Source organism: Vicia villosa, linkage group LG2, assembly GCF_029867415.1.
Source record: "Vicia villosa cultivar HV-30 ecotype Madison, WI linkage group LG2, Vvil1.0, whole genome shotgun sequence".
Classification (NCBI taxonomy): domain Eukaryota; kingdom Viridiplantae; phylum Streptophyta; class Magnoliopsida; order Fabales; family Fabaceae; genus Vicia; species Vicia villosa.
The window spans coordinates 47,983,857-47,998,502 of NC_081181.1; the positions used below are offsets into that span (position 1 = coordinate 47,983,857).

At 34.7% G+C, this 14,646-nt stretch overlaps 1 protein-coding gene across 1 annotated transcript in view; it reads left to right on the plus strand.

Moving 5' to 3' along the window:
• Positions 1–11,178, plus strand: part of LOC131649022 (uncharacterized) — a 47,414-nt gene extending 36,236 nt beyond the window's left edge. The window contains exons 4-6 of the mRNA XM_058918769.1: positions 10,518–10,622; positions 10,713–10,746; positions 10,892–11,178. Of these exons, the coding sequence (XP_058774752.1) occupies positions 10,518–10,622; positions 10,713–10,746; positions 10,892–11,178 (426 nt within the window). The remainder of the gene's footprint in view (positions 1–10,517; positions 10,623–10,712; positions 10,747–10,891) is intronic.
• The last annotated feature ends 3,468 nt before the right edge of the window (positions 11,179–14,646 follow it).

Sequence of the window (14,646 nt, forward strand, 5' to 3'; positions counted from 1 at the left end):
ATCGAACTCAATTTCTCCAGCATCTATCATGTCTTGGATTTTATTTTTCAGGGCCCAGCAGTGATCTGCGTCATGTCCTGGACAGTTTGAATGATAGGCACATGTTGCATCAGGGCGATAATTCAGAGAAGAAGTATTGACATTCTTCGGAGGACCCCTTAATGTGATCAGATCCGCTTTAAGCAAGTGCTGCAATGCCTGAGAGATTGGCATGTTGATTTTGGTGAAAGTTCTTCTTGGTGCATCTGGTCGATGCGTATATTTTGGCTGTTGATCTTTTTGAGGTGCAGATGCGGAGATCATAACTGCCCCTACAGATTGATGCTGATCACTTTTGTGACTTGTCTGAATTTGCGCTGTATTGACCTCATTTCTGATGGGCCTTTTTGTAGTACCAGAGGAGGATCCTACTTGAATTTTTCCATTTCGAATGCCGCTTTCGACACGTTCTCCGGTCAGTATTAGGTCAGTGAAACCTGATGATGAACTTCCCAGCAAATGGCTATAGAATGGGCCAGTTAAAGTGCCCATGAACATGTCGACTAGTTCGCGATCAGATAAGGGTGGTTGAACCCTTCCAGCCGTATCTCTCCACTTTTGTGCATACTCTTTGAAACTTTCTTTTGGTCCCATAGACATGCCTCGCAATTGAGTACGAGTGGGTGTAAGATCAGCATTGTATTGGTACTGTTTGTAAAAAGCAGCAGCTAATTCTTCCCAAGTATGAACCTTGGTATTTTCTAGCTGGTAGTACCATTCGAGTTGTGTACCTGACAGACTTTCTTGGAAAAAGTGAATCCACAATTTGTTATCTGTTGTATGAGGTTGTATCTTCCTCACATAAGATCTCAAATGTAGTTTTGGACAAGAAACTCCATCATACTTTGCAAAGGTTGGAACTTTGAATTTTGGAGGGATGACAACATCCGACACGAGTCCCAGATCATTGAAATCTAAGCCAGGTATTTTTTGTATTTCCATAGCTTTCATACGATCCTCCAACTGTTGGTATTTGTCATCATCCTGTTCGTCTCCAGAATGATCTTCTTCTTCATTTGAAGAGAGAGAGGGTTTAGCAGAACCCTGGTTGCTTTGATTATCTTCTTGTTCACCATCACCGACTATTTCAGGGATTGGTGGCTTTTTGATCTTTTTGACAGGGATCTTGATCTTCCTTCTCAGGTAACTCAAGCCTGCAGATTCTTTGGGCTTCTTCTTCTTCTTGAGTATCAGGGCTTTCAGCTCTTGTTGCCCCTTTGCCAGTTCCAGAATTGCCACTTGAACTTGGGCATTCTGTACTTCGAGATTCTTGATGCTTGCCTCAGATTCCATCTCTTCTGACTGAAATAAACAGCGAAGAGATGAGAAACCCGTCATGAGAACCTGTTATGAAATGTGTATGACTGGATGCCATGTATGCAATGTGTATGCAATGTATATGAATGCAATGTATGAAATGCAATGTATGAAATGCAATGTGTATGCAATGCATGTGAATGCATGTGTGCAATGTTTTCAAGGATCATAGAGCCTAGATTTGTTAAAGAAGCAACAAACGTTAGTTAATCAATTTATTCTTTTTTCTTTGCCTCATTTGGGCTTACAAGACAGAAAATAAAATAAATGATCTTTCAGGTCTCCCGTGGGCGCTTTTTCTTTGTCCCCAGGAATGCGTTGATTCTTTGTTCTTCTTGAAGCTGTCTGGTGAGCTCGAATAGCCTTCTCTCATAGTCCTGACAGTGTTCTTTGAAGGTGTCTCTTTCCTCTTTGAGTTGAACCCAGGATTTTTGCAACTCTTCCAAGTCAGTTGGCATATCCGGGTGTAGAATAACTTGAGGTTCGTAACCTTCGACTTCTGATTCGATAGTCACAGGTAGAACAGCGGGATAGGGCATCATGAGTTTTTGAGCATGAGTACGCACCCATCTGAGGTAAAGTTCCATAGGAATAGAATTCCATTGCCCCAGAGTTTTGCTTTCTATTCTATAGACACTGTCCCAAGCCTGTATGAATCTTCGTCGGTGTCTGTGAGAATCATTCTCGTAATCAAACACAATGCCACGGATAATCATGTCATGAGGACCGTTGCTTCTTGCATATCCGAATTGGCGTAGAGCTAGAGAGGGATTGTAAGTGATACCTCCTTTAATGCCAAGGAGTGGCACATTAGGGTATTCTCCACAATGATCAATGATAGTAATGTCTCTTTGAAAGAAGTTGTTCCCTCGGATATCTGAATGAGATAAAGACATGATTCTGTAAGACCATTGTGCTCTTTGTTCATTTCTCAGTACTGATCGGGGAAGATGACATGTAAACCACCTAGCCAGCAGTGGTATACAGCACATGAGAGTTCCTCGCCTCTTCGTGGTACGAGTGTGTAGAGAGTGTAGGATGTCTCCCAGCAATGTTGGTACCGGGTTGCGAATTAGGAAAAGGTTGATGATGTGTACACTTATGAACTGGTCGGAATTAGGGAACAAAACCAACCCATAGATCAAAAGAGCCATAACTTCTTCAAAAGCTGGATAACTTTTGTTTTCTAGCAGTAGTCGAGCCTTTTCCAGTAAGAATTTGGCAAGCAAACCCTCAACTCCACTCTTTGTTTCCCAATTGGATTTGATTTCTGACTTTTGCAGATGTAAAGCAGCAGCAATGACTTCAGGTTTTGGTTTTCTTTCTAAACCAGTGAAAGGTAATTGATCTCGGATTGGTAATCCAATTAATTCAGAGAATTCTTCCAAAGTGGGTACCAACTGGTAATCAGGAAATGTGAAGCAATGATGTTCAGGGTCGAAGAACTGGAACAGGACCCGTATCATGTCTTCTTCAAACTTTGAGGTAACCAAATGGAGTAGGTGACCATGCTTTTCAGTGAATTGAGCATTCCTGGGGAATTCTGCTACCAAGACTTTGAGTTCAGATGGCACCGTTGAGATATTGATTCGGATGTAATCTCTGGTGGCGGGAGCCATTACCTGCAAAAACAAAAGTAAACTCTTTGATCCTTGAAATGTGTAGTGAAAAATGATGTGTTTATGATGCAAACATGTGGCACACAAAAACAAATCAAACAATAGCCTTAGGTTCAAAGGCTTGCATGAGGTTGATAGGTGATACCCTCCCCTCTGAAATTGAGTTGGTTGAAAACCTGTCCTAGAATAGTATTCGGGTTCTATGATCCTTGGAGACAACATCTCAATACGGCGCTCGGACGGCCGATCAAGAATATTCCTCGAGGATAACTAGCTTCGATCAATTTCAAAGCTAGCCACTTAATAGGCCACAAGTCAAGTTCAACTAAAAGGTTCTAAGACAAATTAGTGTTAATGACACTTCGGAAGCCTAATATACTCCTTGATCGCTTTCAAGGGACATCAGTATAAACCAAAGTATCACACTAACGATGACTACCAGATCAACCGTATCGGTACATGCCGTACAGTTTCCTTGGTCTATTGTCATATACTTAAGGTATCTCGAGATTCGGGTTAGAATCTTTCACACAAGCAAAGTACCCAAGCAAACCTGTGAAAAGTAAAGCAATCAGATCAAACAATTGAAAACATCGAAATGATCTATACTCTAAAGGTAACCCCTTTTGAAAACATTTTGAATTTGTATTCCCCAGCAGAGTCGCCAGTTCTGTGGACCGTCCTTTCGGGCCATACCCCTCCGTGGGTGGGATACGTGAACTGACTCTTTTTTGTCGATCGGACGCTTTCGCGTCACTTTTGAAAAAGTTTACAGAGTCGCCACCGACCTTTTATTTTATCCAATGAAGGAAAGGTTTATAAAAGAAACAGAAAAAAGACCTTTGAGAGATTCTGGGTAAGGGGGTAGGTTATACAAAGGGAAGGTGTTAGCACCCTTTGTATCCATGGTTATCCATGGGCTCTTTAGTTTGCTTAGCTCATTTGCTTTACTTTTCAATTGATTCGGAATGCTTTACCTGTGTTTTTGAAATACCTTTGCAAATAGAATTTGTAATGATCCTTGTGCGGATATATACAAATGCTTGTTTATCTTTCGAAAGATGTTTTGAAAAGATCGTTAATTTTGTAATGATCCGTGTTTGGATGTATACAAAATATTGTCTTTTGGAAAATTCGTTTTTAAAAAAAACAACAGTGTATGAGAATTTTGTTTGTTTTGATTTTGAGCAAGCAAACTAGGAGGTCTACCCTGAGTTAGGAGGTCTTTATCCTTGTTCCCTTTAAAAATCTATCCATTCGTCGGATATGAACAAAAGGTTCGATTTTGTACTCGAAACAGTAGAAATGTAACTTTGATTTTGAAAAGAGTGAAAAGGGGTTACCCTAGGAGGTGCAAATGTGATTGTGATTGAATTCAGATATTTATCTTTGAAGTTAGTGATCTGACGGTTCAGTTTTATCTTTGACATACACGCAGTTTATAGGTGTGCTGGAAATTAAAATGCGGAAATGTAAAGTGCGGAAAGTAAATCTACGCTATTACATCGATTGTGCGGGAAATGTAAACTAGCCTATTTACATGAATTTGACATCCTATACATTTATCTAGGAATTTTAAATTGCAAGAAATAAAAGGCATATTTTTGTATTTTTGTGATTTATTTTAAATATAATTAATGCATCATTAATTAATTTAAAATAAAGAAAAGATGGAAAAATGATTAAACCTAGCAAATAAGTTTAAAAATATGTACAAAATGTTTGTTAATTGATTTTAGAACAAAACTAATTTTTTTGGAATTTTTGAAATTGTTTTTGGATTTTTTAAGTTAATTAAAACATAATTATATAAATAATTACACAAATAATTAAAACTTAATGATAAAATTATCCTAAATATGTACAAAATTAGTTTATGATATATAAACAATATTTAACACAAAGAACAATTTTTTTATGATTTTTTGACTAATTAAAATAATTAATAAGCAAATATATAAATACATACTAATTAATTATGAAAAATATTGAAATTTTGAAGAAAAATAAAATATTTTTGTTTCAGAAAATAATATATATTTTTAGAAGTCTAAAATATTTTTTGTGGGATTTTTTGAATTTTTAAGCTATTTTAAATTAATTTTGCAAAGAAAATAAAATAAAATAGAAAATATGAAAGGAATAAAAGGATACTAATCCTGTGTGGTTTGATTGAGGGGCCATAGCATGGAACTGCGTGTCTGGAGCGTTGGATGGTGGATCAATGAGATCAGATGGTGTTCAAATTGAGACACATGGCACAAGCGTGAGCTGCAAAGCATTGGATCAGAAATTTTTTAAAATAAAAACACGCGCGCGCCCTGGCCAATAGGAAGGAGCCACGCATCATCTTCTTCACCAGACCCAGTCTTTTACACCTTACGTTTGCAGGTGGTGTAAAAGCTTCCATCTATTACACCTGCAAAAAATAGCGAATGCAAGTAAAACGAAGCATTGATCTGGCGCGATACCATGGTTAAGTTCGTCTGGTTCATACGAATTCAATGGAACCTATTTGAACCTATAATTTGGCCTATTTCAGGAAACCCTAATTTTGAGCTATGAAACCCTAAAATGGCAGATGCATCAAACAGTCATGGAAATCCAATTGAAGCTCCAGAAACGACCAGAGCTTCAAACCAAACATAAATATGCAATTACATCGTGCTAGATTTACGTGTATGATCAGATATGAGTCAATCTTAGTTTGCACCAACCGTGGCTTGTATAGCTCGATTCAGTGGGTTTTAAGACTTGGAAATGATTTGAATAGTTTCAGTGGATCTTAGAGATGATGTTTAAGTGTTTAGTTTGAACTGAAACCAGCTGGAAATTAAAATTCGAATTTTAAATTTCCTTGAAAAAGAACAAGTGAGTACAAGTATGTTATACACTATTCTTTTGTTCTGAACTTGTCTCCCTATGTTATTGAAGTATGCTAAGCTATATATAAGCATTTGAATGCTTATAATTGAAGCTAAGTTGCCTTGTTGCCTTTGTTGAAAGTTTGGTTTTTAAATATTAAAAACCTTGAATTTTTGACCAAGTCTTGACTTGCCTTCAATGCACTTGCCTTGCTCTCCAATCTTCTGCAAAAATCAGAGATTCTTTGTGGTGAGTCATGCTTGGAGACCAAGCAACCATTATCCATGCATTTTCTTTTTAATTTTAATCTTAAAGTAAGATAAAATTATGCAAAAAATGGCCAATAAAGATGTGGGCTTTGTCTTGGTCGTGGGAGGCCCATAGTAACATGGCAAAGATGTTTGGACCATAAAAACTTGGCATCTTTTGGAAAAAAAACATTTTTGAGCAATGTTGATTTCATGCATTTTCCCAAAATTTAGCCAACTTCAACAAGGTGTAAATCCTTCAATTTTTGTCATATGAAGGAGATCTTGCACTTTTTGGAAACCTTAAAGAGTCCTCTAACCAATGTCTTTGGTCTCATATCAAAATGATTTTTGGTTCTCCTTGTGTGTCCATTTGAAAAAAGTGTCTTTTTGTTGACTTTGAAAATGACCTGTAATGTCTTTGGCCATATTTTTCAAATGGTGAATGCTATGACCATGGGATCAATTGCATTTGAAAGATAATTGAATTTCCTTCAAAATGAGCTTTGGTTGACATTTTTTGGATGAAGGATGAGAGAGTTATGATCAGTCAAAGTTGAGTTGACTTTTCAGGCAAAAACCCTAATTTTGAATCTTAGGGTTTTGTTGATTTTTGATCTTTCCTTGATGAATTGTGATCATCCAATGATCAAATGTTGAATCCTTTGACAAAATATGGACTTTGACAAAAAATTTCATTTTTGACTGTCAGTTGACTTTTTTGGTCAAACGAGTCGTCTGTTGACTGTTTGAGCTGCTGACGGTGCGTCTGAGTGAATTGAAGTTTGAAAATTTGTATGATGGTACTTTGAGATGTATGGATGTATATGAAATCCATTTGAGCTCTCAAAACTTGTTGCTCCTGTTAAAACAAGAAAAACCCTGATTAGGGACTGTCTGTATAGGAGGCAGTTAAGCGTACCTGATTTTTGTGCAGTGTTGAGTTTCTGCTAATCATGTGATATTCAGAAGACTTCTAACACAAAAATCTTGGAAATTTGAATTGTGAATGATTGATTTGATTGATTGTACAAATCACTGTGAATTGTACTGTCTGCAGTTTGTCTGTCAACCGACTGTTCGTGTACTGAAGCAGCAGTTAAAGTGAAAAATCAACTGTCAAAGTTAATTTTCTTTTTTGTTGTTATTTTTGTTTTTGTTTGGTGTGAAGCATGAAAATTTATTTACATGACTTGTTAGAAACAGAAACATAATAAATAACTGATATTTACGGTATGCGGGCAAAATTACCGATAATAACCTGAAAATTATTTAATGCACAGAAATAGAAATATTTGACTGGCAGAAAATACACAAAATATTATCTTAGTAATTAAGCAATATTATGACAACTAGTACAACATTTAATACTGACAGCATAAATATTACATACTATTGAACAGTACGACGAATAGACGGTACGTTTAAGAAAATAAGAAACACGGCAAACTTTAAAAATGACGGTTGATGAACCATGCTATGATCAATAACATGTAGATGATTGGGAGCATAACCATTGCAGGTCCACACTCCTCAGGACTGTGCAGGCAGAAGAAAGTCATGATCACCGTAGCAATGGTGATGACTGTAAGAAACAGTGTTTCTATCCATTTTGCCATTTTTGCTAGGGAAGAAGAAATGATGGATTATGAGGTAGGAATTTGAAAGATGATTTAGAATTTGATGTGAGATTTGTGGGAAGAATGAGAGGTATTTATAGAATGGAAAGATGATAGAGACGTTGGGGAATGATGTGATTCCGTACAAAAGGAAATTTGAGTGGTAGTGAGATTTGAAAGAAAGTGTAAGGTATTGTTGGGAAAAGAGAGATGGATAGAATAAAGTTGAGATTTGAATTTGAAAGAAGAGATTTGAAAAGATTTTGAAAATAATGGAATATAGTACAAAAGTTAGTGGGAAAACAAAAAACAATTGTTACCAGTACAGTGTGAGTTTCCTGCTTTTGCGCCTGCAAAAAGATTTAACTCTGCATGAATCGTGTCAGTACTATCTATCTGTAAATAAATAAATAGTATTTGTGAAGTAAAGAACAGTATTTGGCGTTTGCGTAAGAATAAATTCCACTGTAAGCCAAGTTACTGTGTAAGAAAAATTCTGAAAACCAAGTTCTTCATATGTCAGGATATTTTAAAAAAAATCCATGTTTATATGAGACTCTTAATTTTCATATTGAAACTTTCCTGAAAAAAGAAGTGGGCAAATTTTGGGGTATAACAAGGTGGAGTTCAGAAACTTACCTCTGAAAATGGAGGTCGTGAGGATGATAGAGAGCAACTGGGCTTGTATGAATGATCCCAAAAGCTTCCTTGGGACTCAGTGATGCTAACTGAATGCTTGTTGTAACCTCAATCCTTCTGAATTGTCCTATGGACCTCCCTCGATTTGAGCTTCAAGTGAACATGGAGAGTGATGATTCTTGAGTTACAGATGAGCTGCAGCCATCTGAACAGCTTCACTACCTCCTATGGAACGTGCCTGGATGCTTGGCTCGATTGGAAACCTTCTGAATTGCACTATGGACCTCCAACTTCAACAGCTTCAAAGTGAGAGCAACAATGGTGTTCCTCCACTTACAGAAATGATCCAGGTGCTTGGATCACCTCGAATGACCTCCCTTGAGATGTTAGAATGCTTACTTTCCAAAGATAAGCTCTGGTTTGAAGAAAACGATTCTTCTTGCCAAAGAACTTTGAAAAACAATAAGCATGAGAAGAGAAAGAGAAAGCAAGGAATATGGTTGCTTTGGTGTGTTTTTCTACTGAAGTATGCCCTCCTATTTATAGGCAAATGAATGCAGATCAATTGGCTGTGGTGAGCTTGCTTAATGAAAGAAGTTTGGTTTCTTAGCCAAGAAGAAATTTTGAAAAGATCCTAAATGCAATGATGCATTTTCGGGCTAGCTTCCCCTATCCATTGATTCTATCTGATCTTGGGGAACATTTCAGATGCAAAGTGAGCTCTAATTGGTTGGTGAGAAGATTCCTTGGGTGATTCATCAATTTGCCATAAATTCACAAATGTAATCATTACATAATCACATGTTCTTGTTTTAGGAATCTTCTTCAATTATCATGGCATGGTGAAAATGAATGCATGGTATGTTTTCAGATGTGTTATGGGTCGTGTAGCATCCATATTTGAGGTCATGTGCACAAAATTTCAAAATTCCAAAATGATGCATGACCTATAATTTCACTTCATGAGGCCAACTTTGAACAAGCATAACTCTTAGCTCAAAATGAATTTGGAGAAGGTTGAACACAATTTGGAAAGCCCTAAATATCTACTTCAAATCATTAGTTTGGAGTTTCTTCAAAATCCTTTGGCAAATTTGTGAAAAATGAGGCCAAAGTTGGAAGAAAACTAGGTTAAAACACTTAGAAAAATTTCTAAGTGTTTATGACCTAAAACTCCAAAATTTCCAAAACTCTTAAATGATTGATCTTTTGAAAAAAGTTCCTTTGTAAGATGTTGTTTTATTTTGCAAGATCTACAACTTTCATGTTGGAAGTTTTTTGAGTTGTGTAGGTGAAATTTTGAGTTCCCACAATGCCCTCAAAAACCCTAATTCCCGACTTTTTGCTCCTTGAAGATTCTTCTTGAATTTTTTGGTCAAATGACTTTAATATCCATATATTGATGATATTGATCCTTGAAAGTCATGGTTTGACCAAAAATCTTAAAAGTCAAAGGTGAACCCATACAGTTGACTTTTTCCAGATAAGGTGAAATTTTGGACTTTTGTGTAGAATCAAGATCTTCTCCTCAAATGAATGATGTAAATGGATTATATTGAGGTAGTAGAGGTTCTTGAATCATGTCTTGAGTTTTGGATCCATGCCCTGATTAAAAGTCAACTATCCTGGTGAATTAGGTCAAAAACCCTAATTGTCGACCATATGAAAATAATGATTGTAGACCTTGAATTGAGGTGTGATGTCCAGTGGATCTTGTCATATGAGTTATTTAAAAATGATTGATGTCTTTGAATGATCCCCTGGGGCTTTTTAGGGTTTCCCAAAGGTGATCCCTGATTTTAGTCCTTGATAGGCTAAAAAACCCTAGTCTGGTGACCTGAGTAAACCTGTACTCAGATGACTGGGTGTCTAATCAATCATAGGTGAAATAATGAAGCTCTTGAGTCTTATGATTGTATTAGAGACTAATCCTTCTATTGATTGATCCTTTGCCTGAGTTTTCTTGTTTTTGAGCATCCTCGATTAAATGCCAGATGAAGAAGTGACTGCTCTGGGTACTTGCTTTGACCTGATGAAAATCCTAAAGATATGTCATCTCAGGGGGGTCAAAAATTAGGGTATGACAACTTCATAAACCTCTCATTTCATATATCAAATGTTGGTGTTTATCAGTATATTTATGCTTAAAAATTTGTGTTTATATTTTGCAGGGTTTTGTGATATCAGATTTTTTTGGACTTGACAAGATAACTTCACCTCCTCATGCTAACTATACATATTCAATTGAAGTCGGAATCAATGCTAGTGTTGACATGGTAAACTATAATTTTTTTCATTTTTTTTAGTAGTATTTTTATATTTAGGAATCAAACTTTTCTTTTTGAATACTCGATGTTTGTCCCTAGGATTGGATAATCTCAAGGACACCAACGGCAAGGAGTTAGCGGTAACAACATTACTAGTGGTACCACAATTCTGAGTGCGATAAAAAATGCACTCGGCAGAGACACTGAGATAGTTTATCAAGAGAATCCATCTCTCGACTACGTAAAATCAAATAATTTTTCATATGCGATTGTGGTAGTCAGAGAGACACCATATGCAGAAACAAATGGTGATGGCCTAAACTTAACGATATCCGGTAATGGAGCAGAAACAATAAAAAATGTATGTGGTGGAGTGAATTGTGTGGTTGTGTTAATCACTGGTAGACCTGTGGCTATGTTACCATATGTTGACATAATTGGAGGACTTGTTACGGCATGGCTTCCTGGTAGTGAAGGTGTGTTATTGATGTTTTGTTCGGTGATTATGGATTTAGCGGTAAGCTTCCAAGGACATGGTTTAAGAGTGTTGATCAGTTACCTATGAATATTGGTGATTCTCATTATGATCCTTTGTTTCCATTTGGATTTGGTCTTACAACTCAAGGTCTTAAGATTACTTAGAACTTATTAGACTTTGTTGGATATTGTATGATATAAGTGTGTATGTGTAAGCTATTTATGTAACAAAATATCAAATAAAGTCAATAGTTTTTTTTAAGTTATCCCAACATGCCCTAGCTAGTAAAACGGTACCCCAAAGAGAAAATGAACTAACCATATAATAAAAATATAATTTCTTTTTTGTTATTAATATTTTATGTAAAAATTAAAAAATTTCTTTTAATTTTATCTTATCAACGTCAACAAATTAAAAATGAGAACAAAAACAAATATATAGTAATTTTATTTCAAATAAAAATTATACTATTTATAAATAAATGATATATTATTTATATATATAAATTAAATAAACATCATATAAAAATTAAATAAAACATACATATAGTACTTATTAATTTCTTTCAAGAGTATATATATATATATATATATATATATATATATATATATATATATATATATATATATATATATATATATATATATATATATATAGGAGGGATTAAATTACACCCGAAGAGTTACACCACGAGTTACACTCGTTCAATAACTACATCTCGAATTAATATTTTTAAAATTCAACCGTTGGATTGAAACATAATATCATATAGATCATACCTATAAAGTTTGAGCTTAATCTATAATGATTTACTATATCATCAAGATATCCAAAGATTAACGTCAAAATGAGCTTTCATATAACGTTAATTTTAATGTAATTCAATGACATAGTAAATCATTATAGATTAAGCTCAAACTTTATAGGTATGATCTATATGATATTATGTTTCAATCCAACGGTTGAATTTGTAAAATATTAATTCGAGATGTAGTTATTGAACGAGTGTAACTCGTGGTGTAACTCTTCGGGTGTAATTTGATCCCTCCTCATATATATATATATATATGGAATGTATCAAGTAGGAGGGTTTTTAAATAAGAGATAAGAGGATTCAATGCTAACCATTGGATTAATCAAGAGAGAGAAATAATAATTATATTATTATTTAAATAAATAATTTAATTCTCTCTCTTGATTAATCCAATGGTTAGCATTGAATCCTCTTATCTCTAATTTAAAAATTCCTCCTACTTGATACATCCCCTATATATATATATATATATATATATATATATATATATATATATATATATATATATATATATATATATATATATATATATATATATATATATATATATATATATATATATATATATATATATATATATATATATATATAACAAATTCGCTGAAATAACTATACTTTTATTACTAATTACTAATTCTATAATAATAAGATAGTAATTAAAAGTTGTAAATACTCAAATTTTCTGCGGATTTACTTGCGAGTTTGAACTAAAAATCTGCATGAAACATCTCCGGTTTTTCCTGTTGTTTCTGTCGTCGGTAGTTATAAATCCAAAGGTAAATTCTCAAGAATCAAAATTCGCAGTATTTGAAATCCGCAAATAATTTTGCAGGTAATATTTTTAAATTTTACAAAAAAGTTAAATAACTTTAATTGATAAATTAAATAAAAACTTAAAGTTATCAAGTGATACAAGTTTAGTATAGAGGATCAATCTATATTTCATACCAATACTGGCACCAAAATCTGTTCAATTTCCAGCTTATTCTTTTCAACCAATTTATAGCATTCAAGTTGGATAAACACAACCAAAAACACTCCTTCCAATACACCAAAGAACTGATATAACCAATAAATTTCAAATATCACAATGCAAATCATTAACATCAGCAGATAGATTCAAAATTTTAGCAGTGTGAAACATAGGCAAACACCCAAATAACAAAGGATCCTATCATTTTGTATCCCTGAAATCCAAACCAAAATTAACATGTTAATCCCAACATGATATAAGAATCTAATTCAAACAACTGAAGATTATTTTGTTATGATTTCCAAAGCCTAATCAAAATCATGGTAAGCATCATTTTCAACCTTGTCTTTGGTAGCACCATGTTGCATATGTTTTAAGTACATGGACCAACAAGCTGACTTACTCACCCAAATATTTGTATAGAAAAAGTGTTTTTCTTTACAAATCATAACAAAATGTGTAAGAATACAATCCATTTTTCACAAATAATCAAAATGTGCATCAATTTGACAGTTTCATAACACGCAAGGTTAAACACAAATATATTGCATAAGAAACATGCACCTCCTACATAGTTGGTTGATCCTTTGCTAGTGGCCACCAATATTTGACCTAGGTGGTCTTGAGAATGGACTTCGCAGAGCATGACAGTTTGTCCATTCAGAAATTATGATGTTCATTCTTTCTAAGCATGGATATTTTACTTCTCCAAACAATATTACCTTTGTGATAGTCGGCTTTCCACAATGACATAGAACATGTGTAATGAAGTTCCATTTAAACTCAGCTTTGAAGCCATATACATAGTTGCTGCTGCAAATCTATATTCAAGAAATGTTGGATCACGATTTTAACAAGTTTGCCACCGAAAAAATTACTGGGTCGAGTCGCGGATCGGTACGCTTTCTTTAAGACGTTTCGCGGTACTGCCAAAATTATGCAAAGCAGCTCTTAATAACCACGACGCCTCCAGGATAAAACAGCCCAGTTCTATACTATACGATTACTACTTGCACGGTAGATAATCGGTCTAGAAATACACCGTCAGATGGTACTAGGACAATTCAAATATGGTATGAATACCATCACAGTATCTGGTATAAAGACCAGTCGTAGTAATTTCTCAAACCAAGAGAAATTTCAATAATTCTCTAAAGAGAATCCAAGAAAAAATTATACTTATAATTTCTCAACTAAAACGAGGAGAAATTAACATTATTCTCTAAGGAGAATTCAAGAAGGTACTCAGAAAATTCAACGAGTAGAAAGAAAGGGGGAGAAGTTGGCGCTTCGACAATTTGAAAGATGCGGAGTTATGAGAGTAAGGAAGGAAAAACTCAAAATAAGTTTTTGGTGTGTTTTGGAATGAAACAAGTGACTTCATTATATAATGAAGTAAACTAGCTAAGATTTCTAATCTAAGCAATGTGGGACTAAGGAGTTTTTGCAACTAATATACAATGTGGGACTTGACTTAATGAACTTTTTCAATTCATCTCCCTATATTGGAATATATGCATAATGTTCCAACAATCCCCCACTTGAATTTAAAACAGTGTTTCAGAAATAACGTCAGACGTTTCTAAGATTTTGCATAAGCAGAGGTGTCTACGACTTGAACCTTTGCGTAGCAAGTAGGATTTTGATTCAACAAGAGTGACACAATTGTCTTGAACTCTATCTCAGACATCAAACTCGCACACAACCTTTTCTTAAGGTATATTCTAATAGCCCGTGCTTTAATGGCTCTGCACGTTTATCCCGGTTT